Consider the following 15,771-nt stretch of genomic DNA (forward strand, 5'->3'; position numbering starts at 1 on the left):
CCGGGTAAAACATAAATAGAACAAACAGTCCATGGTTAGGAGACGGCGGAGAAACAACAGAGGAAAACATTTAGTAAAGATATAAACTCCCCGGGGGACGAACTAAACCAGATAATAGGGCTCGCATCTCAATACGGCTTCAATCGAGTGAACACAAAATGTGAAATTACACTCTGAAAAGATGAATCACTCATTCTTGCTCACTTTTAATTGGGGTTACAGGGTTACATAGTAGTTTGAGAGCTCCGTCTGTAAATGGATTCACTTTCCAACAACTGAATAAACGCCGAGCTCTTTGCCGGTTGACAGTTTTCGGGGGGCATGGGAATGCTAGTCTGAAGCAGAATGAGTGACACGTCAGTGATGTGAATCCAGCCGGGCGGGGTAGGGCCACAAACATCGAACGGTCTAGTGACAGGAGCTGGGATTTGGGGATGCCTCAGTCCAGTTCGACTCCCATGAGGCCGGCTAAAAAAAAAATCGCTAGCTAAAAGCCGGTGGCCTGAAAACCATTATCATTCCATTATCTACTGACGTACAAGACTGGCAGCATCACAGTGGCTGAAACAGAGAAGGATTTGTTTGCGCCAAAGTTACTGAAAAGTGTTTGTGGTAATAAAAGTTTTTGCACAATTTCGCTTAGATCTGCAGTGTTCCCCAGAGAATGTGGTTCTATTAGTGGTGGTAAACTTGGGAATTGGCGGGGGGGGGGGTTGGAATTACGGTAAAAAACGTGTGAAATGAAATTATGAACAGTGTTATAAACTGGAATTCTCCTTTGAGAGGTCTGTCTCTCCATCACCATCGCTCACTGTCGGAGTTTGATTGGTCTCGACTCATAACAGCACATGAGTGCAGCGATCAGACGGCAGCACTCCAGAGTGTTTCGCTCAGGTCTGAGGCGACTGCAGCTATTAAGCTGTTTCATGCCTCTGAGTGTTTGACAAATGGAAGTCGAATGGGCACTTCTTCAAAGCCCACTTAAACTCTCTTGATCACATTTTTTTTTCACTTCAGACGCTCTGACTGGGACTGAGGCTCTCTGGGAAACCGTGTTGATATGAAGAGAGGGCGCGTGAGGCATCTCTCTTGTCACAGACGAGAGAGGACCCGCCGCCATTTATGTGTCAGAGAAACGGGAACACAGAGAGAAGGGAGGGCACTCTGTTCGGAAGAGAGTGTCTGATTGGAACGCAACACGAGACCCTGAACGTCTCACCGCTGTGGTTTCACATTGTTCGAATGTTCCATTAGTTCAGCAGAGGTGGGCGTCAGGTATAAACTGGCGTATCGATTCATCCCGGAGCTGTCTGCGGGGATCCCACTCAATGAGCTACATAAGGTCAGAGGAATTTCCATTTGGCGAACGGACATCAGCAAAAGATCAACTGATAATCGATAAGATTTCCGATGCCAACCGCAATTTGGGCTCCTCTGCAGTGCGACGGAGGGGGTTGATTGTGGCCGTCATAGCAAACAAGCTCGGCAGCTGTGTTATAACAGGGGTTGGGAGGGAAGGGCCGGCTTATGTCCACATTTCCCCCCACCAGGAGAAAATTAAAAAGCTAAAACCCCCCTCTCTGCTCCTCTGCCCGCCGAGTGGATTTGGATTATGCGGCGCAGAACATAATCCGCACTTTGAGGGAGAGGGCTCCTGCTAGGTCGAGTGGAAACGCAGAGTTCCTCTGCAGAGCCGGCCCGGGGCTCAGTCCAAACATAAAGGATATCCTGAGTAGGAATATTCCCCTACATAAACAAGGATCCCCGGCCCACAAAGCCCCAGCGCCAAAGCCAGCCAGCCGGACGTTCCTGACGTGGGAGGGGGGGCTGGGCTGGGCTGGGCTGGGCTGGGGTCGGCGGTGGGGCTGCGAGGTAAGGATCGTCAAGATTTTGGGGTGACGAAGGCAGTCTTTAAATGCACAAGGCTCCCCGAAGACTTTTGCAAACAGAGGTGTATGTGTGTGTGTGTGTGGGCGGCCTGCGAGCCAGTCTGTCACTAGGTGTGTAGGATGCTGTACCTGCGTGGGAATGCAGTCAAAGGAAATGACCTTCACACTCCACCGCTGCAGATACTTTCCCTGTTCCGACAAAACAATAAAGACCCACTGAAGTACCAATGAGCTACTTCCTCCTCCTCTGTTCTTTCTAAAATGACGGGCATTCCCCCCAGAGATTTGCCTATTTGTGAGTGCAAAAAGCATGGGCTAAGTGCGATTTCAGTGACCAATCAGAGAGCTTTGTATTTGATTTTCGAGCAGGTACCGTGCTAGTCAAACACGTCTGATGGTGACTCTTCCTAACTAGCTGTGAACACCCCTCACCTGTCCCGCCACGGGTCCTCAGGGTTCCGGTGTGAGAGGAGGTGCTGACCCCCCCGAAGACGGTCATCCCCTGTCCGACGGGGGCATGGAAGTTGTTGTAGTTGGGGATGGCGGTGACCCCGAAGCTGGGGTAGTGCTGCGGCGTGGGGTCGGCCCCATAGCGGTAGCCCGCTCCCTGGGAGATGCCGGTGTCACGGTCGTCCGTGAGTTTGGTTACTTCCTTATCCTTGCATTGCACGCAGCCCATTATCTATAATCTGTGGACGACAGGGGGAGGAAAAAGGGGGGTTGGTTTATGTTTGTTTATAAAAGACAGCAGGAAGATTACATGTTGATAAAGGGGCGGGAGAAATAAAAACACAAAGCGCAGGCAATGAATTTAGCCTATGTACTATGAGCTGGACGGCTGGATCGATGAGATGAAAAACCGTCTGTCTGGCTGCGCTCAGCACAACGCTCAAGGTTCTCCACTCACGCTGCTTTCTCTGCGGACGACATTCTTCTGCTGATCGGCACTCTGGTCGGGCAGGCAGGGACATTGAGTTTACACACACACACACACACACACACACACACACACACACACACACACACACACACACACACACACACACACACGGGGAGGGAATAAAGGGCTCCGGAGAGCGGCGCGAGTACGGAGTGTCAGCGGATGGACGCTGGTTTTCGTCGTGGAGACGGAGAACCGGCCTTCGCCTGTCTTAAACATTTTGGACGAAGCGTTGGACTCTATTCTGTACCGTGCAGTCTACCGAGAAATCCTCTCCCATAATTCCACTTATGTAAAAGTTATCTTGCACTGCACATTAAGCTGCAAGTCCAGGCCCCCTTCCTAGGGTCTGGTATCAAACCCACAATGGACCAGCCCCCCCCCCCCCCCTTAAAGGGTCTGGGGGGGCACATGTTTATGAATGTTATTATTTACGTTATTTTCCCTATTTATTTATTTAATTTGTTATTGTCTTTTCACGTTTTGCACATTTGTAATAGAAAGAAGGTTTCTGTAGCACATGTCGATACCGCTCCAGACTACAGTCTGAAAAAAACTTCTTGAAATACTTTCTCAGTAGTATATTTATAACTACTCTGGGATGGTCATTCCCTCGGCAAAATGAATTGCTGAGATTTGAAAAATGACGCACCGCAGCGGGGGCACGAGATTACCCTTGGACAATGTTGCGAACCCCCAGAGGAATTAACGCCGTGTAATTGTTTCTCTGCAACAACAAGGACGAAAATACCAGCGTTGGGCACGGAGACACAACGGGCCATAAATCCAGGCTCTCCTCTGAAGACAAAGTGTCGATCTGGCCTTCAGCCAGTCTGTCCTCAGAATGTGTCACTTGAGAATATATTTCACTCTCCCTGCTCTCTCTCTCTCTCTCTCTCCCTCCCTCTCTCTTCCTGCCTTCCCCCTGTTCTCAGTCGCCTCTTCTGACCGCAGAGAGAAGCAGGATCACTTGTGACACACCGTGAGGACAGACAGGAGAATGATGAATGAGGAGCGGGCTTCCCCCTTTTCTTAGGAGCGGCAATAAAGAAAGTGGAGGATCGTAGAGGAGGAATCGCACTCCTCAGTGCGGCTGACAAACAATAAACCTGGAATGAGATAATCACGCCCAGATCTAATGAGTAGCTGCCAGAAACAAGAGGCTGAAAAGTAACCAAACAGCAACACCGGCACACAATATCTATCATCCATAACTGTGAAATCTGCTGGGCCATAAGGTTTGTTTCTGCTTTTTGTCTGGTGCCACCACGGACACCAGACATTTTATAGACCAAACGAGGAATCAAAAGAAAAATACGATGACCCGCCCCGCGGTCATATGCCTCTGCCAACCAGTCAGGCCGCAGTTTAGGTCCATACCTGTGGAAAACGTCATCACTTTGTCATTTTATCCGATCAGACATTTGTGTGAAATTGCCATAATTAGTGTACGACTTGTCTCGTGTCGTGTGAGGACATCGGTGGAAATGCGAGTGGGAGTACGAGAGAGGAGTGCAGGTGTTGTCAGAGTACAGAAAGCGTAGCTCATGGTTTTCTATGTCATGGATGGATATTTAGACGACATCAACGACGTGGATGAGGACGCAACATTTCTGTAAGAGACCTCTCCTCACGCGAGACGCGGTTAGACACAATAACGAGCGTAACGTAAAAAGAAAAAGGTTTGCATTTCTCTTGTATTAGGTCCTTAAATAAATATTATTATATTATATTATATAGGCCTATTTATGTTTATATAATACTCACGAAGACGTCTTATTTTAGTGCGAAAAATTACAAAATAATAATAAAGAAACGACCCCAAATGACAGAAATGCTGATTCACAAGGGACTAATATGATGACCTTATATGGTAGGTCATTTGTTGTGGAATTTCTACTTGACAAATTACGGACATGGCAGATTTGGAGGGACTTCTGTGCAAATTCCTGTGTGTCTATGGCTATAGACTCAAAAACATGGGAAAATACCAAAGTTAACCTTTCAGCAACATGTCTTCCATCACTGATCAAAACAGGATACTTGAGAGCATGTAAAAGTACCCATTCTTACAATTACTACTGTACTTAATTGACTCAATAATTGTGGTTCCTTCCATCCAGGATTTCCATATTGATAATCGTAATAAACACGGACGTCTAGGACTCAGCTGGCAGGTCTTTAACCTCCGACATTCAATGTAACTTTTACCACTTTAGAGTGATGGTCTTTGTTGATGCCGCCTCGCTGCCGACAGCAGCCCTCTTCTCCGCCAATTTAGAACGGGAGCCTCACACCGACTGACACGCTGTGACCGCTCTCTTTCAGCATAATTACAGGCCCGTCCCTCAGACGGCACACGGAGGCCAAAACGCCCGTCAGCAACAATCAGAGGTTGACACAGGAAGTGAGAAAGTACCTTATTATTTGTGTTATTCTTGTTTTTTTCAAACCCAAACAAGAAAACATGTCTACACCAAGGACCAGCCTTTTCAAACTGAATGCCCGTGTCTTCTCTCTTATGTGTTCATTGTGTGTCTTGTTTTTAATGTTAGCATCTTTCAAGAGCTGCCTGATATGGGTGCCTAAAGGCAACAACAGCGGCGATGCGACGCTCGGCGCCAGACTGCCGAGCATCTCTAATCGTGTGTGTGCTCACAGCGGACGGCTGAGACCAGGAAGTGCTCGGCGTCCTGACTCTTTGTATAACCCCCGTGACCCGCAGAGGCAGACTGAGTCAGCTTTGGGATACAAATGTATTGATCCCTCTGAGCCGGCCGGCCGGCATTTCCTGTGCAGTGGGTACAACGATAACCTTTAGGGAGTAGGGGAGTGCGTTTCCGGGGAGAGGTCTGATTTAGCATCACAGCTGGTCGTACGGAGCCGTCACGTAGGTAGGTGGCTCTGATGGATTTCGGATTCTGATTCGGGGCAGATCATCTCTCACCACTGCGATGTGTCAAGCAAATGAAAGGGAAAAAAGGCCAAAAAGTGTCTCAGTAAGCAATCTGCTCGAGTCCGAAGACAGCCGTTGCAGTAATGATCCTGTTTGCCCGACGTCCTCCTCAGCAGAGCTCTCTGCAGGCCCCGGCAAAGGGCCGAGCTCATCGCCAATTGCTCTCTTTGAACTGAAGGCTCTTTCATCTCTTTATTTCTCTCTTCCTTCCCTCCTTTTCACGCAGCCCTCTCTGCTGATTAATTATTCCTCCTTCGCAATAAAAAAAAGCCGCCACCTGCTTGCCGTAGGGGCTGTTTTCTCCGTGTCCCTCCCGTCTCTCACTCCTCAATCCCAGAGGGCTGCAGGAAACGGCTCTTGACTGAAGCGGCAACTGTCTTTTCACTAAAATGAAACCTTTTCCAAATAGTCTCTAAAATGTATGAAATGAATTATTCTCCTTTTGTTGGCTTACAGCTTTCAGTATGCCGTCATGATTCACGTCGGGCCGAGCGTCTCCTCCAACGTTTCAGCCGCTTTCAACATGAAATCAATGAACCCTCCGGGGGAAAATCCAATTTGAGGGCAGGACGTGACCAGCGGTGGAGCTGGTTCTATAAATAGTTCACGCAAAAAAGGCTATTCATAGAACACTGGATGGACAAAATTCATTAGGTGCTTTAATTGGTGCCAAAGACTGAAAGCATGTGCACATGTACAGGGAGTGAATTTAAGGAGTGAAGACTGGTTAACTCTACATGAAACAAGGTGGCGTCCAACGGTCTGAGAAAAGATAAGCGGATAAAGAAGGTGCTGAGGCGGGGGGTTCATACAGAGGCACGCCCATGTGCACGTGCTACTCTGAGTGAATAATTTATGGGAAGGTTGCGCGGAGCTGAAGGTATGTCATGGCGTTCGGGGACCTGAATTTACATTTGATGGAGAGGTGATGGGGCGGGTCCTCTGGGGCTCTGGGTGGTTGCTGACGGAGGTCTTACTATCACGGTTTAACCCCTCGGAGAAGGCTTTTTCCACCCCATTGGTCATTGGAGGTGTGAAGTAAACCCCGGCGGGGTCGTGTCCGTGTGAGTGAAAACACCTCCGGCTCCAGGAGAGTGGAAAGAGGGTGGGTGGAAGCTGGAGAGGTGCGAACTAATTTGTTTTCGCACGGATTGGGACATACATGTGGCAGAATACGTCCCTGACAAGGATGCGTTTATTATCATACAACTCATCACAATTCTAAACTGTGCCGCTGGAAACAGAGAGCTCTAGGCTCGGGACCCGTTGTAAACATGAGTTTATGGTCTCAATCTCTAGTTTCAAGTCTTCTTTAATCCAGCATGATGTTCACCCCCCCCCCCCCCGCCCGACTCTTGTCAAAGGGAGCGGGATAATGATGGGTTGTCACATGCTGCGCCGGCTTCTTCTGCCAGAGGGAAGGCCCTCGTCTCCGCACTCCCAGCATGCCGTTCTGCCGGTGTCATGCAGAGAAGAGGAGGCCCGTGCCAGTCAGGGTTACCACTCACACTTCATCGCATTCCTCTTGTATTTAGTCATGTGACGCATGAGCTACGAGCACGCATGCAGCCAGCATCCTTACTCAGTTCTCACAAGTCACCGTGTGCGTCACATCTGGGCCTGAACACGGCACCATGACAGAAAGCTGGGGTCGACGGGTTTAACAACATAACAGTTATGCACGTCCAGTCTCAGATGTCTCGCCACTCGTCACATTTATGGCCTGGTGTGAAGGGACACCGTTAATCACCGGAGACAGTGTGGAGGAAAAGGTCAATCGGAACCCTAAGGCTAGCACGCCCGGTTAACTGGTGTTCTTACCGAGGAGTTTATGGTGATGCTGATGCTAGCAGCTTTGTCGTAACCATGGTTTCATATCAGCATCATGTTGGAAGAAGCGACTTCGGCCTGTGGAGGAAAATGAAACTCCTAAGCTTCTTTGGTGGCTTTTTTTCCCCTCTCCTCCTCTTTTGTAAACATCTTCTCGATTGTAACTCTGGTGTTCATGAGCTGCTTGGTTTTTGCACTTGACAATCTAATGAGCACATCCACCGTTTTCAAGGCTAGAAAATTGTATATTTGATCCTAAATACAATGTTAATGCACGTAATACGGCGGACCCGCCACCAGACAGAGCGGAAGTGTGTAAGGGCCGGATTGGATTTGGGCCCTTGTTTAAAAAAAGATCCTCAGATTTTGAAAAGTAAAACGTCATCATTTTAAACTGCTGTGTGTGATGTTAAATTAGTGACCTTAACAGGGTTAGCAACAGTAACAAAGGGGGCTGTGGTGAAGGGTTGATTATTTCGAATTAATTCATTTTTAAGTGTGTAAACAGAACACAGGACTGTTTTTACTATAGTATTATGCAATTACATCATTTTTGAAAAATTCTAAAATGATGGACCATCAGAATAGTGTGTTACTCGGACCCAGACAATCTCAAAATAAAAACAAAAAAAGTTTGCTTGGTATTAAATAAAAAGGGACCAGTCTAGACAAACGACCTCGGCCAATGTTGTGGCTTAGCCCCTCTGTGGGCAGCCCTGGCTTTGCGCCGCGGAGTCCCTGAGGTCACCTGGCACATCACAGGAAAAAAACGCCGCCGACACAACGCCGCTGCTGCTGCAGCTGTGATCCCTGCCTCCCCCCCCAAAAAAACCCCACTCCCGCTGCCTCCAGGGCGACCCTCCATCGCTCCATCCTGACCAATAGGAGACAAAGTGCCCCCCCCCCCCCCCCATTCCAGGGAACCAGGCTCTGCTGTGGTGGGCGACAGGAAAGCACACACAGCTGACCAGAGACACTCACACAGGCAACAGGAGGAAATGATTTGCAACCTTGAGGCGATGTCAGTAGAGGAGGAAATGTTGAATTAAGTGGAGAGGAGATACAAAAACACATTTCTCCCAATTTAGGAAGATTGTCTTTTTGAAACGGTAGATCTCAATAAGACACGAATAGCTGCTAACGGCTTCCCTGAGGTCAACATTGAAGCCTCAAGTAAGCGCTCAAAGGCTGAAGCCCCTGCACCGCCAGAAACCAGTTTACTTCAAAGAGGCCGGGTGAAGTCAATAAAGCCAAGGATCTGGGCTCGATTATCTCGTTTTCACAGCTCTTTTTTACAGCACGCATCCCCGCAGGAGGTCCGCCTCAGGATGCACCGACCGCCTTCGTTAAAAAAAAAAAAAAAATCACAGACTCCATCCCGCTTTTATCCCTCTCAGCGGGAGTCCCTCCGAGAGAGCAGGTCGCCTCCTCAGCGCGGAGATGATAAAGGCCCGTCTGCGCCACCTGAGCCTGCAGACAGCCGTAAAGCACAGAAAAGAAGGGAGGCAGGCAAGTTTGAGCATTAACGTATCTCCACTTATTTAAAAAAAAGAAAATGTATACACTGCTGGCTCGTCTCCTCTCTCCGGTTGGGGGATTACGAGCTGTCAAAACTGGAACAGCCCTTCCCTCCTGCTGCCGCCCGGAGAGGCCACATGCTTGTCTACATCTCTTCCTGCTGGCTGAGCGTGGATCACAACAACACAGGCCCATGATCCTCTCTTCTCTCTCGCCCCCTCGCTCTCTCTCTCTCTCTCTCTCTCTGTACTGCGTGGAAGGAACAAGCCTCAGTCGAAATGCAAGCCGGGCGGGACCAGCGGTGACACCATTGTGTCAGGGCGGCTCAGTGTCAGCAGCGGTAAGGGACTCCGGTAGGAGCTGGCGGAGGGATGTTGGCGGACACCCAGCGATCCCTCAGAGGTGGCGATGGAGACGGCAGTCGGCGACAACAAATGTCGGGCCTTCTAGAGTCCAGACTACTACTGCAGCCATTCTCCTCCTCAGTAAAACTGAAGGGATGGAAGCTAGCGAGTTAGAGCTCTTCATATAGAGGCATCAGTACTACATCGATACTGTTTCAAAAGCAGCTAAAAGCTCCTCACAGTAACCTCAATTAAAGAGCTTTTTTTTTCTCGTCGCAGCCATTTAATGTTTTCCAAGTCAATATGTGCAGCCTCTCACCCAATATATCTTCTCTGTCCTTTTACGGTCGGGGTAATAAATCTTGCTCCAGGTGCTCTGTGTGTTATGTGCTCTTTGTGGTCTGGCTCTGTTTTATTGGAACAAGAAAAAAATAAAAATAACGTGGCTGCTGGAAGAGGAGGCTTGCGAACCTTCATTAAATGGCCAACAAGGTTACAAACATGTCAGCCAGGGACGTGCAAAAAAAAAAATGGAGTGGTGCCGCTTGATGTGAGCCCTGCAGACGTGCGCTGACAGCTGACCTTCTGTTAATAATGCAGCCGTGTCCAGGACTTGACCTGGCAGCCCCCCCCCCCCCCCGACACTCTTCACTTCCCCTCTGGGCTCCGGATGAATCAACGGCAACACAAGAAGACGCTGCCTCTTCTCTCCACAGTGAAATATTCACCGGGTCCTCATCTCTTTGGAGTGCTCTTCTTCGCGCTGTGAACGTGAGCTTCAACTGCACACGTGATTTTATCATTTACAGTAAATGTCGGTTTAAGTACATCGGTATGTATTTAGCGTGTGAGCACGTCATTAGCTTCACCTGCCGAGCGGCTGTATATACAGCACTGGGCTTTGGCTCAGGAGCAAAGCAGCACACAATAGAGGAGACACCTTCAGAGTAACTAATACCTTCAGAGGGACAGCTTGACAGTTTCAGGCGCTCTAGAACACAAAGGTTTTCACATTTTTTCCTTCAGATCGGACAGAAGGGCGCCCGTTTCCTTTGAAACGTCTGTCCACGGCGCGGTGGAGTTCAGATGCACCATCTAAATCAGGTCGACAAAGTCCGACTAGAGTGCTAAATAACCAACGTCCAAGCTAATACGATGATAACATTGTTTACTATACATGGAAGTGGACACTGTGATGTCACACGTTTGTTTGTGGCCTGCGGTATCGAAGCCTGCATTTTTGGCATTTTGGCCGTCGCCATCTTGTTTTTTTTGGACAAATGACACGACAGGGTGGAGCTAAGCACAACCTGAAAGAGACATTTTTAGTCGTCAAAGTAATGTTACAATTATATTTCATGAACGGAAAAAATCTCCTAGACCGGACAATATCGTTTCACAATGAATAATTTTATATTCTGGAGTATTTATAAATAAAGCTTAAGTGAAAGTGAGTTTGAGCTTTGGTCGGTGAGATTGTCGCGGTACGGTTTTGGAGTTTTATTGGCTGAAAATTCTGTCAATCACTTCATGGAACATACTGGGGTGTTCTAAATAACCACCCGGTTCAAACGAGATGTCACATGACAAGATCCGCCCACCATAGGCTTAGCAAGGGCTCCATACACACAGACAGACGAGGAAAATGCATGGAGGAGAGATATGATGACCCCCAGAGGTCAAAATGGCTCAAAATGATGCCAAACAGCTCTGTTATGATAGATTGTACAATATGAGTGATAAACAAAGTGAAGTATATAGTTATATAGTATATAAAATTACAATGGAACATCTGCAAATCCTGGTTCGAAAATGAGAATTTGGCATGTTTTTTCGTACAAAAACTGCTATAACTGGGGTTTGCTTCACTTTATTTACACCAAATGTTTTTGTAGGGCACCTGCACCGTTTGTGATATGAATTGGGAATGTTTTTAGGCTAGCCAGGGCCTCATTTAATAAATTACAGTGCTTTTTCTTCAGGCGAACCTGGGAATTTTCCCTGTTTGCTGTGTTCAGTCTTCAGCTACTATTAACCAGTAAAATATACACAATATTTACTCATCTCATCAAATCTCACAATCCCTAGTGTTATTCTAGCACCAATATTTTTAAAATAGACCTTGTAGTTACAGAATTGTTATCTCTTTAGTATGGGTTACAATTTTCGAGAAGAGGCCTAAAAAAAGGCTTATGGTTCAAGAGGTTAATTAATAAAGCCCTGAGACAGCCACAGACACCGGATTTTACTTTCAGTTTCTTTTGTTGAAACAGAGGATTTGATTTATTGATTGTTGTGGGAATAGAAAGAGAATTTCAACAATTTCAACACAAATATTTCTAAAATACATTTCTGCCTTCATTAGACAGAAGACAGCGTAGTAGCAGCCTGGAGACGGGAGGAGGGAGAGGAAGACGACCAACAGTAAGTTTAAAGTGACATCTCCCAAAAGACCATGTTGCTCATGTTAAAATGACCTATTTATTACCTTAAAAAGAGTACAACGTTTTGAACCAGAAGTCGCCCTTCATTAGGTGGAGAGTGATCTACATGTGCTGTGAGAAAAAGAAGAAGCCGTACCAACTGTGCGTTTCAGCTCGTGGGCGCTGCATTTTCCTGCAGATGTGCAGTAGGTGCAACACCCCGCTGAACGCGCACTGATCTGGGCCCCTCATCGCTGTGTGACGGGATGTGGTTAAAAAGCCTGAAATACACCTTGAAACGGTGTCACATTTCCATTTCACTCTCTGAGAACATCGGCTTTGCGATGACGTGCCGCCCCCCCAAAAGAAAACCCAGCTGAAAATAACTTCCATTCAGGAGGAAGACAGTTTTGCTGATGAAGTGCCTCGCGTCCGGCTCGGCCAGTCATCCTATAAATAGAGGAGGCCTCTGCGTCCCGCCCCAGCCAGCTCCCTGTGTTTCATCTTTGTAGTTTCACTTTCCAAACCCGGAGTCGAACAAGGCCGAGGAGGGGGGGGGGGGGGGGGGAATGTGTCACAGGTTTTGACTCTGGCTAGTGTCATCCACTTTCTACAGCAGGAGTGAAACACAAAGCTTACTTTGAAGTGCTCCACATGTTGAGGCTACTACGCCTTTTATGACCCCGACAGCCACATCCATCCTTCCTGACAGGAGAAATGAGCATTAGTGCTGCGCTCACTTCCTCTACCTCGGAAAAGGAAGTGACAGAAAAGTGTCTTTATACATGTCACCTTTCTTCTGCCGGCACTACTAATTAGTGCGCACACAGATGTTTTGATAAGACCATGTGGTCCATCAGTTTTAAGTTTCGCAATACATTTCCAACTTTTTTTTTAAAAAACCTGCTTCCTGGAACGTTCAGATTCGCTTTCATGACAGATTTTACTCAACTTACACCTTAAGAAGAGGGGGGGGGGTTACATTTTTTAATTATGGAAAATTGATTTTATTGTTATGTATTTGGGGTATTGGAGAACTTCTGTGCCATTAAGGTTTATTGAACTTTGACAGTAGAAATAGAGAGGAAACATGGAGGGAGAGAGAGAGAGAGGGGACAACGGTCCACAGCTGGAATCAAACTAGGAATATACGGTATACATCTCACCCACCAAGCTGTCAGGATGAGCCCACACAACTTGCATTCTACTGTTTTTTTTTGTCCATTCTATTTTCAAAAAAGTGAAATTAACAAAACTAAATTGAAAAACCGGACCACAGTTTTTTAAGAGGTGTAATATTGAAAACAACACTACGTAGAATACGTAGGACAGCTGATGAACATCAGAGGCGGACGTCACAGGAGCAAGATTTACATCGAGCGAATGAGGCACGGTTGCCCATCATCGACCCCCCCCGTTGCTAGGTTACCACAATCCTGAGCACAGCGAGTGCTGCTATGGGGTTCCTCTGGCAGAGTCGGGGTTGAGTGGGACTGATGCAGTAGCCATGGCAATGGCAGATCCTGTGAGTGACAGAGGACGAACCGGCGCAACATCACTCCCACCTTAAGACAGCACTGCTTCAACATACGTCTCTGACAATGACAGCGATACGTCTCTGTGTGTGTGTGTGTTGTGCCTCAGAGGAGAGGAGCGTGTGCAGCTGTGCTCAGTACGGCACGTTCCGGCACACAGAGCTGCGAGTGTCTAGACAACAACCCCCCCCCCCCCTCTGCCCAGCACCCACCAAAGAGGATTGTGTTCCAGCTGTGGATCATCTTTAAGGCTCATCACTCTTTGTCTCAGGGCGGTTCACGTCATCCAAGAGCAGCGCGGCCCTACAGGAGAGAACTGCAGCAGAATGCCAATTTTCACAAACCGACGACAAAAATGTCAAATGAATAGAGCTTTTAAAAAAAAGATGTTTTTATGTTTCTTCATCACCAAAATGAACATAGAAAACTGCAATACACCTACACACCTACATGGAAACAATCAAACATGTCTTTTATGCAGCACATTCATAATGTCACAAATCGTAAAATGAAACATTTATTTGTGTTTTACATAAATTTAGAACAATTTGGTCGATATAAACATGCGTCGCGTTTTCAAGTACCAATATGAGATGTGAACACTTCCCATCATCCCATGAATCAATCTCCCTACATTATGGTCAAACTGTTGTTTCAAAGCCTTTTCTACATCACAAAGTATTCAAAACATCTTAGGGAGGAGTTCCTGCGGTGGAAAATGGTCTTTAAATATCTTGTCATGGATATTGGGGGGGGGGGGGGGTACTTCCTGTGTGATTGACTGACCATCAGTCGTGGTTCCGTCAAAGATAACCAGCCTCTATCACACATACATCTATAAATACATACGACACATAACATTAGAAGTCACTGTGACAAGTCTTCAAAGTCTACGCGCCCTGTCCGATGGAAGCGTTTGACCGCCGCAGACACTCGAAGCTGTGAGTCTGTATTTTACACCTCTCACACTTGATTACGAACAAAGTTTGACTTTCGGTCACCGCGGTAATATCGTACGAGAGATGAGGCTTGACGCCATTAGGCACCCCCCCCCCCCCTCCTTCAAGATGAATCAACAGGGACCGTCTGAAGAGGGCTGCGGTGCTGATGATGAAGCAGTAGGTGGGATGTCGGACATTGAGGAAAGAATGACAAAATTATGAAAGATTAACTTGTGGTCTCACTATCAGTCACACTTTCTGCGTTTCCTTTTCTTGTTTCCTGTGAATTCATATCTGTGTGATGGTTTTACCCATGTGTGAGCTAAAGATTTCTTACATCCATGGCTGATTGGAAAGCCACTCACTGCCGCTACGATTCTCTCTCCAGGTTTCGGCTGACTGTGGACTGTGTCGGCAGCACAACGCAGGGTCCGCAGCACTCGGAGCGTTTATGCATTTTTAACTCTGTGTTGAGTAGACAAACAGTTGCGGCAGGTGTAGAATTATTTACACTCACCTGAATAATTGAACAGTATGGGTATGTGGTTTGTCCGGAGAGTTTATTTAAGGAAAGCTCTTGTACAACTGCTTGTCTTGAAGAGACGTTAATATTTTAATAGCAGGTATTCAGCACTGAATATTCAGCACTGAATACCTGCTATTGTAGTGGCACTAGTGTTTCTAACAACTCTCAGCCTTAGTAAAGTTCAGATGTTTTGAAGTGGGGTTGTATGAGGTACTTATCCATAGTCAGTGTAATCCTGGACAGTAGATGGCGGTTGGGAATGGCTGTCTGACGGCAAGATTAAGCATTAAAAAATATTCTAAATATAGCGTACACTTCAACTGATCATGATTTCTTTTTTTTAGGTGTCTAAAACAGGTTTTACCGCTGCTCCCGTCTACAACAGTAAATTGATTTTTACTCGTCAGTGGCTATAAATCAGCTGAGCAGCGGTCTTCTCCCAGCAGTCAAAACACCGAGGTTAAAGCACTAATTCCTGCGGGGCTGCTCATTAAGCCGCTGGTTTAGCCCCCGGGGATACGAGGCCCGGCATATGGACGAGGCCCAACGGCCGCCCTCGCTCCACATTATAATCAAAACCTCGTCACAGCTAAACATCTAACATGTGGAGCACCGATGGAAACCCGCGACCAGTTATCGACGAGCCAGACTGCCCAGAGCGGAGGAAGAGCAAACATTAAAAAGTGCTCTCCTCTTGGAGAAACCGCACTCGATGATGACGACAACGCTGAGCGGGAACACCGAGAGCTCCGAGGGAATCGAAGTGCAGCAGTCCACGCGGTGGGACGGTTAGATAACTGGAACCCCGTGGGATTTGTTTCTGCCCCAGGATGTGTTTTTTTTTTCTTTGTCCCGATTCGATTGCGTCG

General features: G+C 47.3%; 1 protein-coding gene across 3 annotated transcripts in view; it reads right to left on the reverse strand.

Annotated features, from left to right (window-relative positions):
* Positions 1-15,771, reverse strand: part of fynb (FYN proto-oncogene, Src family tyrosine kinase b) — a 51,267-nt gene that overhangs the window by 18,044 nt on the left and 17,452 nt on the right. For all 3 annotated transcript variants that reach the window (XM_079180252.1, XM_079180253.1, XM_079180251.1), the window contains one exon: positions 2,322-2,578. In XM_079180252.1, the coding sequence (XP_079036378.1) occupies positions 2,322-2,568 (247 nt within the window). In that variant the 5' untranslated portion in view covers positions 2,569-2,578. The remainder of the gene's footprint in view (positions 1-2,321; positions 2,579-15,771) is intronic.

Source organism: Pholis gunnellus, assembly GCF_910591455.1.
Source record: "Pholis gunnellus genome assembly, chromosome: 19".
Taxonomy (NCBI): Eukaryota; Metazoa; Chordata; class Actinopteri; order Perciformes; family Pholidae; genus Pholis; species Pholis gunnellus.